Source organism: Chlamydomonas reinhardtii, chromosome 3 (genome assembly GCF_000002595.2).
Source record: "Chlamydomonas reinhardtii strain CC-503 cw92 mt+ chromosome 3, whole genome shotgun sequence".
NCBI lineage: Eukaryota > Viridiplantae > Chlorophyta > Chlorophyceae > Chlamydomonadales > Chlamydomonadaceae > Chlamydomonas > Chlamydomonas reinhardtii.
Genome location: NC_057006.1, coordinates 3,085,158 through 3,097,473, shown reverse-complemented (window position 1 = coordinate 3,097,473; position 12,316 = coordinate 3,085,158). Strand labels below are relative to the sequence as shown.

The following is a 12,316-nucleotide window of genomic DNA, read 5'->3' as shown; positions in this document are numbered from 1 at the left end:
CCAATCTGGTGCTCGTCGTACTGCTTGCGAATGTTGTGCGTCTTTGCGTAGTCCCACAGCTGCATAGGAAGCAAGGGGCCCAGTGCAGTCCTGGGCGATGGACATTCAGTACACGGTCAGAAGTATGCATGAATCTAAAGCAACGCAGGCCAGCGTGGCCTGAATGGTCCCCCCCTGCGGTATGTAAACTTCGACAACTGAGAGCCTTACCCGTCACCAGGGCCATGGGCAGCTGCACGTTGAGCAGCATGCAGCGGAGCTGGCACTGCTCATCCAAGACATTGCCGTAGAACGTCTGGAGCTGCAGCTTGAAGTCGTCCTGCTGCCGGGACTTCGACGCCTTGCTGGCCGCGTAGACAAACTGAGCCACCTGCAACTGTGCAAGCAGTTCCATTGCCGGCAGCACGGCCTGTAGCCCCTTCAGCATCGAGGCCATCTCTGCAAGCAAGCGGTGGCCAAGCACGATTCGGAAGGTGGGGGCTCGTGGCCACGGGGAACACTGCAGTCGATAGATTCATGGGCTGCTTGCGGTGTTGGCCGTGGATGGGCATGCAGAGAAATGCCTGTGTGGGCCTCAGATGACTGCTGGGGCTCGCGGACACGGGGAGCACGGCCAGTCCCAACAACCCAAATCACTCTCAGTCGGGCAATCCAAACGCGTAGCTGTGCCCACCCCGGCCAGCCTACTCCGCCGCGCTCTTCGCGGCAGCTCAAAGGTCATCGTGGTCGAAAGCTCCCCGACACGTTTCAGCTGCGGCGGCTCAGTCGCAAAACGTACTAAGCCGCCACGGGATGCTACAGCTGGCGGTTTCGCTCAGGTCAAGTCGCCGGTGAGCAAATCCCTGGGCCATCCCGGAGGGTCCACCCGCTGCACTCATGCACGGCAAGCTCTGCTCCCACGCTTTCGCAGGTGCACTGACTAGCTGCATCGCAGCGGGCTGCCCAGCCGACTGGAGTACAAGTAAACAAGGTTCTGAAAACCTACCGGGGGCCTCCGCGTTCGCTGCGCGACATTCTCCCTCCGCCTTGAGAACGGCTGCCAGCAGGATTCGCTTCTCTTTCTCAAGCTCCAGAAGGCGCTCTTGAAGCGTTTGCGTGAGCTTCAGAACGTCCTGGCGCGTGCAGCCTTCGGCGTCCAGTTCAGCTTTGGTTTGCTGGAGTTCCTTTTCGGCAACGTTGATGCGGTCGTTCAATTCGGTTAGCGGGTTTGTAGCAAAGCCAGCCATGCCGACTCCCGGTAGCTAAACTACAGCAAAACTCAGTGCAAACCAACACGCGCAAGCGTTTGTAGTCCAGTATTATGACAGCGAGAGACGGGGGCAGGATTAATCTCGCGGGGGCCGCGGCGGCAAAGTCTCGGTCTGTGCCGCATGAGCTCATGGGTTACATGGGTTACATGGGTTCGAATGGACCATCATACCCATGGTGCTGCCCATGACGCTACAGAACCCCGCGCTCGCACTGGAGGACAAGGGAAGCGGCACTTATCCAAGGTGCGGGGGCGGAGGGGGACGAGGAGGAGGGAAGGGGGCGGAGGGGGGACTGGGGGAGGCGGCGGAGGGGGGAGGCGGGAGGAGGTTATATGGGACATGAAAAGGGCAAAGCAAGTGCCTAATATAGTTGCGGCCGGATAAACAAAATTGCACCCAGCCCAGGCATCGACGATCATGGAAATACGTCGCCCCCACGCCGGAGACTGCCCAGCCCCCCCGTTACCAGTAATACCGTGACCAGAGCGGATGTGTAGTGCTGATCACGACATGAGGCGGAGCGCCTGAGGCTGGGGCGAACTGAGCTGGTGGCGAGCTGAAATGCTGTTGCGCACTCCTCGCGCTCCGGGTCGCCCGGCCAGGTTACACGCCACAGACAACACACAATGCCGTGCGGGAGGCGGGAGGAGGTGCGGGCTCGCATTAATTGGCCGGGCGTTGGGTACCACACTGGCGTGCGCTGGACGTGCAGGTGGAGGGTAGGATGGAGGGCGGAAAGAGGTGGGTAAGCAGCACAATACAGAACGTGTCTTTCACCCGTCTCACGCGCATCACGTGCGCGTAATCCTCCGTGCCTGTTCCCTATCCCCTGGGGTTGTGAAGCGGGAACTCCCTTCACAACCGCCCTCGCCTAATGCGGTGGCAGTGTGGCACAGCGGACGTCGCCGCGGCCGCCAAACCTGCTTGCCCAGCTGTCATCCCGACACAAGACACACGTCACCAAGCACTCACTGAAACTCAAACACACAGTCGCTTTGCTGCATCGCATACACTATCTTTGCGCTATTGACGTGCGTTGCGGAACTACTGCGCTATGTTTTCCTTGTGCTCTTTAACACAGATGGAGCCGTGCACGCCTGCTACATTTTCACAGCGTCATTACGTCATACCGCCACAGGCAATCCGTGCCCTCGTGCCTCGCCGGGGCTTCAGCAACCACCCCACAATACCCCCAGCCCGGTGCCCTGCTTTCCACCGCGCGCAGCAAAGCTCCTCGTCCCACCCCAGCTACCGAATGCACGAGCGGCCACGAGCACAACAACACGCCTTTCCCCCCTTGAACCTCCACACCCTCCTCCTCCACATCCTCCTCCCGCCCCACACTCCACGCCCCCAAGCCCCCCACAGCCTCCATCTCCCTCAGCCGCCTCCCCTCTACGCGATGCGCGGCGCGCCCACGATGCGCTGATAGGTGGCCTCGCGCCCCGGCGCCGCCCAGTACTCGTCCAGGCGGCCGGCGGCCTTGGCGGCGGCGTAGGCGCGGCGGTCAGCCTCCAGAGGGTCCAGCCGGTCCTTGACGGCCTGGGGGTGGGGTGCGGGTGGGGGTTACATTCATGAATAGCTACGGAAAGGGTAGACGGCAGGCAATCTGGGGGTGGGCGTTGGCGGCGGGGTTTGAGTAGCTGTTGAGTGTGGGCTGGCGTGGGCGGGCTTGAGTGGCTGTGCGTGGTTGCGGTGGCGACTGGGGTTGGGAGTCGTGGAATGCCTGGACTGCGGAGGGGTCATCCAGGCCACCAACTAGCCCGGCTACAGCCCACTGTCGCCAAAGCCTCCGGATCGGGTGCCCCAGCGCCTGCTGAGGCCGCTCACACGAGCCCATACCCTCGCGCCCTCGCCCCGACGCCCCCCTTCAGCTTGGGCTTGTACCTACAACCCCTACGCCCAGGCTCTGATCTCACGCACGCTCGGTGCTCCCTATCCCTCCTCCTGCAGCCTGCCCCAGTCACGTGCGGACCCCTCCTCTCCCCTTGCCTCCCCCACACGCACCCCCACACGCACCCCCACACCCCGACCCCGACCCCGACCCCGACCCCACACGCACCTGCAGCTCCGCCGCGTCCACGTCGCCCGGCCGGCCGTCCCGGCGCTCAAAGTGGCGCAGGGCGTAGGCCTTGTGGAACAGCTCCCGCTCCTTGTGCGTGAGGTCCTTGTACCTGCGCGACGGCGAGGTGCCGAGGCGGGGCGCGGGGGAGAGGCGGCGCGTGTCACTTCGGCTTTGTTGAGACCTTGGGGCGCCGCTCTAACCTCATCGTGCTCGGCACTGCCTGTCCTTCACTCTGCACGGCCCCGACGTGGCTCGATGGTCATCGCCTTCGGCCGGCCAGCAGCAAGCCAGCAACACTGTCCAGCCGTGCACCGCCCGGCCCCCACCCCCCGCCCTGCCTCCCTCTGCACCCATGATCCCACAAACCAGATTTCGCGCGGGATTCGGCACCCGCTTTCCAGTCTCGCAATACACCGCTTCCCAAGCCCCCGCGCCCCCGCACCCACTTGAGCTGCGCGAACGAGTAGGCGGCTTCCGCCGGCGTGTAGTTCTGGAGCACCTCGTAAACCTGCGACACACCACACAAACGCAGTCAGGGAGGGACGGCGTGTGGCGCAACCTCGTTTTGTTCCTGCGATGTGGTCAACACGCCGCACGGCGAGACACGACACTGCACGACACCGCACAGAACGGCACGACACGGCGCGTGGACGCGAATGCTGGGTTGTGGGGAGGCCACACGGCGCGGGGCACCGTCGGGCCCTTCTCGTCGTCTATGCCCTGCAGCCGGCGCGTTGACGCAAACCCCACCCGACCCGACCCGACTAAGTAGTACCGCACGTGCGGCGCAGCGCGCCTCCACCGCTGCCACAACTACTGCACACGCACTTCTGCTCGTTAACACACACATACGCACACACACACACACACATACATACACACACACACACACACACACACACACACACACACACACACACACACACACACACACACACGCACGCTCCACACAGTGCGCCCAACGCGCACGCACCTTGCTCGTGGCGTCCTCGGCCTCCTCGTCACCCGGCAGCTTCCAGCCCAGGATGTTGCGCTCCACCCACTCGATGGCCTCAAAGAACTTGCCCACCACCCGCTCGCCCGCCTGCTGCGGTGCGCCCACCGCCACCAGCAGCTCCGTCTGCACAAACCAGTTGAGCGACCTGCGCGCGGGAGGGGAGGCACGAGAGGAGATCAGTGGGGACGTCGGTACTGTGTGCGCAAGTGTGATGGACTGATGGGGGTTAGCCGTTTATGGGGAGAGCGGAGGGCCTATGTCCCTAGTTTGAAGCGGGGGGGCTCGGGTGTGGTGCGGCTGCGAGCGCGGGCTGGCGTGTGTCGCAGGGGGAGGGAGGAGAGCGCACACGTTGGGGGGAGGGTTACATTCATGATTTTGTGGGCAGAGCCAGAGACAGGCTTTCCCGGGCCCGCACAAGCGTGCACGCACGCGCACACATTCATGCTGCTGACAGCCGGTTGCCGCGGCCTGTCCAGTGGCAGGCCACAGCGCCAAGCACTCAATGCATCCTCGGCGCCCCTGCTGCTCCCACGCCCGGGGTCCATTGCACAAGGGGCCCCACGCCCACACACGGCCTAGCACGGTCAGCTCCGGCGGCTGACGCCATTGGGAGGCCACGACTCATGAGTCCACGCCGCCTTCGCGCTGTGCGCCGTGTACCAATGGCTCTCTGAGTCGGGCCCCGCCTGCTGACGGCCGTCGCCGGGAGGCTCTCCTGGTACTGCTGCTGCGTGGCGCGCGGCCGCACGCCAATGCTGCTGCCACAATCATCGCCACACGCTCCTGCTGCTACTGTTGCTGCTGCTACTGCTGCTGCTGCTGTCACCAGATCACATCAGGTGCATGTGCGCGGCGGCACCTCATGCTGATCGCCGCCGGCCCCATGCGCTGCTGGCGCCTCGCAGCCGCCGCACATCCGCCCACGGCCCACCACGATTCCCGCACCAAGTCGCGTATCGGCATCACAGCCTCCGCGTCGGCGTGAGGTAGCCCCATCCGCATGCCAATACGCTGTGCTCGGTGCCGGCCGCCTGCGCCTGAGTCAACCCCCTGCCCACCGCATGGCCGGCCAGCCGCGCCTGCCCCACCGTCCCACGCCCCCCTGCACCACTTCCCACACCCACCCTACCCATACCAACACACGCCTCGCTGACCCAATGCACGACACACTGCCCGCGAGCCGTATACCTCCCTCCAAGCCCTCATCTGATTACCTGTGCAGGAAGCTTGAGAACACCAGGAAAAGCGCCAGGTTGGAGAGCAGCACCCAGCCGCCCCGCAGCAGCTTCAGCAGCTCATCCTGGATGGGCTCCTCGCCGCCCGGCTGCTCCGCATTACCCCCTGAGAAGAACCCGCCACCGCCGTCACCGCCACCGCCACCCCCGCCGCCGGCTGGCGGCTTGGGGCCGCCCCCGCCGAACAGGTTTTGCAGGGGGTTCTTGGAGGCATCCTCGCCTGCTGGCTTGGATGGCTCGGCTGGCTTGGCAGCGGGCGTCTTTTTGCTGGCATCTGCCCCGAATTTCTTCTGGCCCAGTGATTGCTGCGTTTGCAAACACAGACGGGTTCAGCGCGGGCCGACCCAGGTGCGCACGGCCGGTCGTCGCCCCAAATTGTCGCGAGCCCGAGCCCCACCTCTAGCGCTCGGCGAGCAGCATCTTCCTTATCCTTGCTGTTGCCACCTCCCTTGCCGCCCAGGGGGTTCCAGTTAGAGACCACGACGAGCTGCCGCCGAGCAAGCGGAACTCCCCGAGTCAGCCGCTGGTCCTGGCATGCCCGCAGGGGCTGCCGGAGCTGGCCCAGCTGCATTGCTTCTACCTAGCAGTGCAGATCTAAGTTGGAGTGCACCAGGAACGGAGCTATTGGTCCAGTGCTGCGGCGCAAGTCCGAGCCTAACAACTACAAGTATATTCAATGGCAATCCTAGCACAATGGACTACTCAATTTTGCTGAGGTCCGGGCTTCATGCTGCCGGAAGCGACTTGCGCATTGCATTGCGGACGCCCCCAGCCTAATAGACAATTCGCCTGAATATAGTTAAAGCAACACAAACAAAGCGCCAATTACATTTAACAAACACACAAAAAGCCTCACCCAAGAGGAACTGACATTTCGCCTGGCGTGCTGCGCCAAAGCTGTGCTGCAGGCTGCCTTGACCTGGAGCCGTTGTAGGTAGCGCTAAAACCACTGTCATGGCCAAGGGGAGCGCCAAGTCCGGCCCGGGAAAGCCGGGCCTAGCTGGCGGCCCGCCGGGAAAACAGTCCGGGTTCCGCAGCCCCATCGGGTGCACGGGCGTCACACCCGGCGAGGCGGAGTTTGTGGCTTGGTGCCAGGAGGAGAAGGTCCGCTTCCCCAGCTCTCACCTGGCGGTGCTGCCGGCGACTGGGAGGGCGCTGGTGGCGTCACGAAACATCAAAATGGGTGAGAGGGAAGGAGCGTATTCCGGCGTGGCGTGTCTCTGTGGGCTGCTGTTGGGCCAGCGGAACGTACGAGCTCGCTCTTGAGCCACAAGCTCTTAAGAGGCGCCGCTGTGGTTTGACAGAGCGTTCTACATTACCTGTGTCGCCTAGCCGTCCTGCTGCCTCTGCGCTGTCCTACAGCTTTGGTTGCTCACTGTCGCCTGAGAATCTGCTGTGCTACGCAGGCGAAGTGGTGGTGGAGGTCCCCGACGACGCAGTGCTAATGGCCGAGAACTGCGGCTTGCGGGACGTGCTGGAGGGTGAGGACTGAGGAGCGCGGAAGCTGGTGGGCGGGGCGAGGCAGCAGGGCGGGGGGAGAAGCGTCGCGGGAGCGTTGGCATGCACTGTTGGATTGCGCCTACGGTTTTGCTGGATGGCGACAGGCAGGGCAACCTGCACGACGTGTGTGTTTGTGCCGGCGGCAGCGGGCGTATCGCCATACTCCCTCACTGAATGCATGCTACCCACGAACCCAGCCTGCGTCATGTGTTGTACGTGTGTGCGCAGAGGAGGGCATGACCAAGGACTCGGCCGATGAGGAGATTCTGGAGGTGCGGCACTCCGGTTGAGCGGCCGCCGCACCTCTTGCCTTGCTTTTGGCTTGCTCTCTTCTTTGCAGCCACCACAACACCAATGTTCCTAGGTCCCTGATCCCTACGTAGTCTCAGGCTACGGCCTTGCAGACCTGACGCCGTACACACATGTACCGTATACCGTAACCGTATTCTCCTCGCCGCCCCTCGCCGCCCCCCCAGGTCCAGGGCCTGGTCATTGCGGTGATGTGGGAGAGGTGGCGGGGGCCCGAGTCGCGCTGGGCACCCTACCTGGCGCTGCTGCCGGATGACATGACCCACATGCCGCTGTACTGGAAGGTGTGTGCGTGTGCGTGCGTATGCGGAGGAATGTGGGGGCTGCGGGGCCGGGGGCCAAGGTCCCGGGCGAGTTTGGGGGCGGGCGGCGGAAGCAAGCACTCGAGGCGGCAAGGGAAGGCTGAACTCTAAGCCCACACCTGTTTGTCACGCCCGTCCGCTTTCGCTGCCACCGCCTCCTTCCGCCGCCTCCGCCGCTGCCTCCGCCTCCGCCGCTGCCTCAGCGCCGCGAGTTCCGGGAGCTGCGGGGCACGGCCGCGTACGACAAGATGCTGGGGCGGGCACAGCACCCCTCGGACGCACCCACACAGGTAAGGGGTGCGGGGTGCTTCGAGTTCGAGGGGGTTATCCGAGAGGTGGGGGTGCGTGCGAGCGCTATGCCCACGCAGCGGGGGGCGGGGGCGGCGACGCGCAAGCAGCGCCTGCACCATCCCGTCCACCGACTCACCCTTGCTCCGACCGGCCGACTCACTACCGCATGCCGTACGCCGCTGGGACCCGCCTTGACTCCTGCACCCTGCCGCCCATGGCCCCCTGCCCTCCACACCGCTGTCGCGCCGCGCAGGTGCCGCTGCTGTGGTCGGAGGTGGTTGGCCCCTTCATCGCTGAGCACCCGGAGCTGGGGCTGCCGGGCGGCGAACGCGGCTACGAGCTGTACCGCTGGGCCACCGCGGCGGTGGCGTCCTACAGCTTCATCCTGGGAGACGACAAGTACCAGGTGCTGGTTGTGGGTGTGGGTATTCCTGTTGAGAGCACAAGGACTGAGAGCACAAGAAAGGACTGTGTACGCAGTCTGTGTGCGCGCGTATGTGTGGAGGGGCAACACACAGCCAGTTCGGAAGCCCGAGTCACCGAGACGCGGTGGGATGAAGGGCCCAAGGTCAGGCCGTAGGGTCAGGCCTGTGCCTAGCCATCACCTGCCTGGCCTGCGTTGGGCTTCGCGCCCCGCTGCCCTGATCTCCCTCCCGCTCATTTGTGCTACTGCCTGTGTTGCCTCGGCTACTGCCTCTGCTATTGCTGCTGTTGCTGCTGCCCCGCCAGGCCATGGTGCCGGTGTGGGACCTGCTCAACCACATCACCGGGGATGTCAACGTGCGGCTGCACCACTGCAGCAAGAGGTGGGCGGGGCTGAGCAGGAGCAAAGGCCGCACCGCGTCGCAAGGAAGGGAGAGTAGCGCAGCGGCAAGGGCTCGCCTGGTGCACCCGCGTTGGCAACGCTAGCTGCTTGCACCGCTATTTGGGTGTGATCAGCGCCACTCAACGTTGTTGCGCGTATCCGTGCTTCGTTGCTACATGCCGTTCCGTATCGTTGCCAAAACCCGCATCTGTCCACCGCCCATTCACATGCGAATGCACATGCACATGCACCGCACACAGGCATGTGCTGCAGATGATTGCCATGCGCGACATCGTCGCCGGCAGCGAGCTGGTGAACAACTACGGCGAGCTGTCCAACGCCGAGCTGCTGCGCGGCTACGGCTTTGTGGAGCGAGCCAACCGCTACAACCACGTGCAGGTGTGTATGTGTTTGCGTGTGCGTGTGTGCATGTGTGTGTGTGTGTTGATGTTGCTATGGTGCGATTTTGCCTTCGCTACCAAATCGTATGCCTCCTTGGGAGGGCCGAAGTGGGCCGCAGTTGGTTAAGAGGTTGTACATAAGGAGGGTTGCAGGTTGGTAGAGAGCGTCCTGACCTGACGCACATTACCAACCCCTTGCTCTGGCCCTGTCTAACACCATGCATCCACACGGCGCAGATCCCTGTGGGCTTCGTGGCGCGGGCGGCGCGCGAGCAGATGCTGCAGGAGGTGATGGAAGACCTGGAGGGCGACGACGACATGGACGACTTGGATGACGTGGGGGAAGACGACGAGGACGAGGAGGAGGAGGAGGACGAGGAGGAGGGCGAGGAGGAGGGCGAGGAGGAGGGCGAGGAGGAGGGCGAGGAGGAGGGCGAGGAGGAGGGCGAGGAGGAGGGCGAGGAGGAGGGCGAGGAGGAGGGCGAGGAGGAGGGCGAGGAGGAGGGCGAGGAGGAGGGCGAGGAGGAGCAGGCGGCGCCAAAGAAGGAAGGTGGCGCGGGCCCGGGCCCGGGCAGCACGGACGCCGAGGAGGAGGCGGAGGCGGCTGCGGGCATCCGGCGCGGCGTGGCCTCGCGGCTGCGGCTGGCCACCCAGCTGGGCCTCATGCCGCAGCACCACGTGTTCAAGGTGTTCGCGGGGCGGCCGCCGCCCGCAGGTGGGTGATGCAGCAGCAGATCAAACGAGAATGCAAGGAATTAACGGTAGGGCTGGAGGCTGAGCAAAGACAGCGGGCGCAGCCAGCCCAGCCGTCTTTCTTACCGGTGCCATCGGAGACCTCCGAAATACTCATGTCCTCAACTCCCAATCCCGCCACTGCGTGCACCGCCCTACGCGCAGCTCTGACCGCGCTCATATACCTCCTGCTGTCGACCGACGAGGAGGCAGCGGCGGTGCGCCGCGCCGGCCGCGCCGCCGACGCCGCCGCGAAGAAGGCTATGGTCGCGGCCGGCGGCGGCAGGAAGCGCAAGGCTAGTGCCGCTGACGAGGCAGCAATCGTCAAAGCCGTGGCGGCGGCGGGCCTGGACACCATCGCCGACGCCCTATCGGCGGACCTCGGCGAGGAGGTGGCGGCGCCGGCACAGGCGACGGCGAACGGCGCGCGCGGTGGCAAGGCTGTAGCCTCCAAGAAGCAAAGGAGCGCTGCGGACGACGCGGAGGAGGAAGGGGAGGAGGAGGAAGATGGGGACGAGGACGCTGGCGGCGAGGGAGGCGACGGCGAGGTGGCGGGCCGCATGGTGGCGGTGTACGAGCGGATCCTGGATCGCATGCTGGGCCGTTACGTCACCAGCCTGGAACAGGACGAGCAGATGATGAAGCAGTACGACAGCCTGCCGCCGCGGCATCGCGCGGCGCTGCTGGCACGGCTGCCGGAGAAGCAGGCGCTCACGTCGCTGCGGCAGCTGCTGGCGGCTGAGGGCGGCGGCGCGCTAGCGGCGTCCCTGGCGGCGCGGGACGCGGCGGCGGCGGGCGCGGCGGGCAAGACGGCGGCGGGGGCGGGTGGCGGCGGCGGGCATGATGACAGCGGCAGCGATGCGGGAGAGGAGGAGGGGCAGGTAAAGGCCAAGAAGGCGAGCAAGAAGAAGCAGAAGGCGCAGGGGCAGCAGGGCAAGGCGGGCGGGCCGGCAGGGCAGAAGAGGCAGCCCGGCGCGCAGCAGGATGCGCAGTTCTCGTTCGGGTTCTCGCTGTGAATTCATAACGCGTGCAACAATGGGCGTGACCGAGTAAGCAACATGTGGCCGCATACAAAAGCCGGAGCGGCGGAGCGCAGGTGTTGGTAGCCGCCAAGTCTCAGGGGGCACGGCCACGGGTGATTTGTCGCGTCTCTAGCACTTCGATGCCAGGAGCGCTGGAGCGGTGTGCATCCACAGCTTTCGTGAATAAATCTTCATGGGCCTTGAGCACAGCCACGTGCTGAGCTGCTGGCTGCTCAGTGTTGGAAGGAGGTTCGGTCTTCGGAGGTTGCACGGGGGCTGATGTAGCCATGCAGGCATGCAGCACGCCAACATGGGGTAAGTCTTGGGCGGGAGGTGTGGAACGTCGTGGTGATGGTGACGCCCCAGGAACGCAGCGCATTGGTCAGGGCCGCACGCCTGGTCCGCAGCACAGGTGTGGTGGTGGCGCCTTACCTGACGTCCGTAGGGTGTGCACTGCGCAAGGAGCAACTCGGAGCTTTCGAAGGGTTTCGAGCAGCAGGGCTGAAGCCCCGATGGAAGGGAGGGGCGGGCATTCGGTGCCAAGGCACCTAATCACCTAGGCTGACGGGCTAGCAGTTGACGTAGTTGGCATTGAGTAGTACAGTCGAACACGCCTAACTTCGTTGCGCAAATTAAGTTTCCCGGCGTTATAAGGATGCGAATTACAATTGAAGGGACAGTCCGACAAGCGGGGGCACACCGTACCCACGCCGCGAGGGACCGTCTCCGGCCCAGAGAGAAACACCCACCCCCTGGTTGACTGCCGACCTTCATAGCGTTACGCGCATGAGTCGAAGCCAAGCCAAAGCCCGCCAAAGCCCCACCGCCACGTAACACCCCTCATCTCGTTTAGGTCTTTTGGCGGCAGCACCAACGCAAAACAAGGCACGACAGGCCAGTGGTCTGCCGACAGCCCCATCAAACGCAAGCACCACACAAATATCACGTCCGAAGACGATGTCTGGCGTCAGAGACGCGCAATGTCTTGGCCCGAAGGCCCATGGCTGATAGTCTGTGCCGAGGCACAACTAAGGCGTTATAAGGGCCCACCGGCCCGGGCCACTGGTACTTACGCGGACAGGATAGCACGCATGCTCGTGCACACCACCTTGTAACCAACAACAACAAAGTCTTGGCTGGGAGAAAGACTGGGGTTGGAAGCCAGCACTCTGAGCAACAAGAAAGTGGGGTGCGTCATTTTCCCTCTACAGGAGCCAGCGAGGTGCGTCAATTTCCCTATCCAAGACGCACTTTGAGCGGAACCTCCATTTGCACCAAAACAAGGACTGTGTCGGCTGCCGGGAGTGATGGCTTCGGGGATCGGGGCGCGTCATCGTGTCCCCTCCTGTGCCGTTGTTCTCGACGGTTCCCGGGCATGTGGGCAGGGGTGCCTGTGGGGGTCAGGAT

General features: G+C 64.3%; 3 protein-coding genes across 3 annotated transcripts in view; 1 reads left to right on the top strand and 2 right to left on the bottom strand.

Annotated features, from left to right (window-relative positions):
• The window catches only part of CHLRE_03g164750v5 (uncharacterized protein), a 3,225-nt gene extending 1,937 nt beyond the window's left edge, over positions 1-1,288 (bottom strand). Inside the window, exons 1-3 of the mRNA XM_043060765.1 lie at positions 986-1,288; positions 211-438; positions 1-134 (exon numbers count right to left, since the gene is read on the bottom strand). The exon at positions 1-134 is cut by the window's left edge and continues 1,937 nt beyond it. Of these exons, the coding sequence (XP_042925894.1) occupies positions 106-134; positions 211-436 (255 nt within the window). The 5' untranslated portion in view covers positions 437-438; positions 986-1,288 and the 3' untranslated portion in view covers positions 1-105. The remainder of the gene's footprint in view (positions 135-210; positions 439-985) is intronic.
• A 698-nt stretch (positions 1,289-1,986) lies between these two features.
• CHLRE_03g164700v5 (uncharacterized protein) lies at positions 1,987-6,242 on the bottom strand. The gene is made up of 6 exons (XM_043060764.1): positions 5,945-6,242; positions 5,527-5,852; positions 4,289-4,457; positions 3,762-3,823; positions 3,313-3,424; positions 1,987-2,792 (listed from the first exon to the last, which is right to left on the bottom strand). The coding sequence occupies exons 1-6, from the start codon at positions 6,116-6,118 to the stop codon at positions 2,646-2,648; spliced, it is 990 nt and encodes a 329-aa protein (XP_042925893.1). The 5' UTR covers positions 6,119-6,242; the 3' UTR covers positions 1,987-2,645.
• A 126-nt stretch (positions 6,243-6,368) lies between these two features.
• CHLRE_03g164650v5 (uncharacterized protein) lies at positions 6,369-12,036 on the top strand. Its single transcript, XM_043060763.1, has 10 exons — positions 6,369-6,730; positions 6,954-7,028; positions 7,276-7,319; positions 7,524-7,640; positions 7,862-7,948; positions 8,203-8,355; positions 8,679-8,755; positions 9,015-9,153; positions 9,393-9,870; positions 10,053-12,036. Exons 1-10 carry the CDS (start codon positions 6,502-6,504, stop codon positions 10,901-10,903), a joined length of 2,250 nt encoding a protein of 749 aa, XP_042925892.1. The 5' UTR covers positions 6,369-6,501; the 3' UTR covers positions 10,904-12,036.
• The last annotated feature ends 280 nt before the right edge of the window (positions 12,037-12,316 follow it).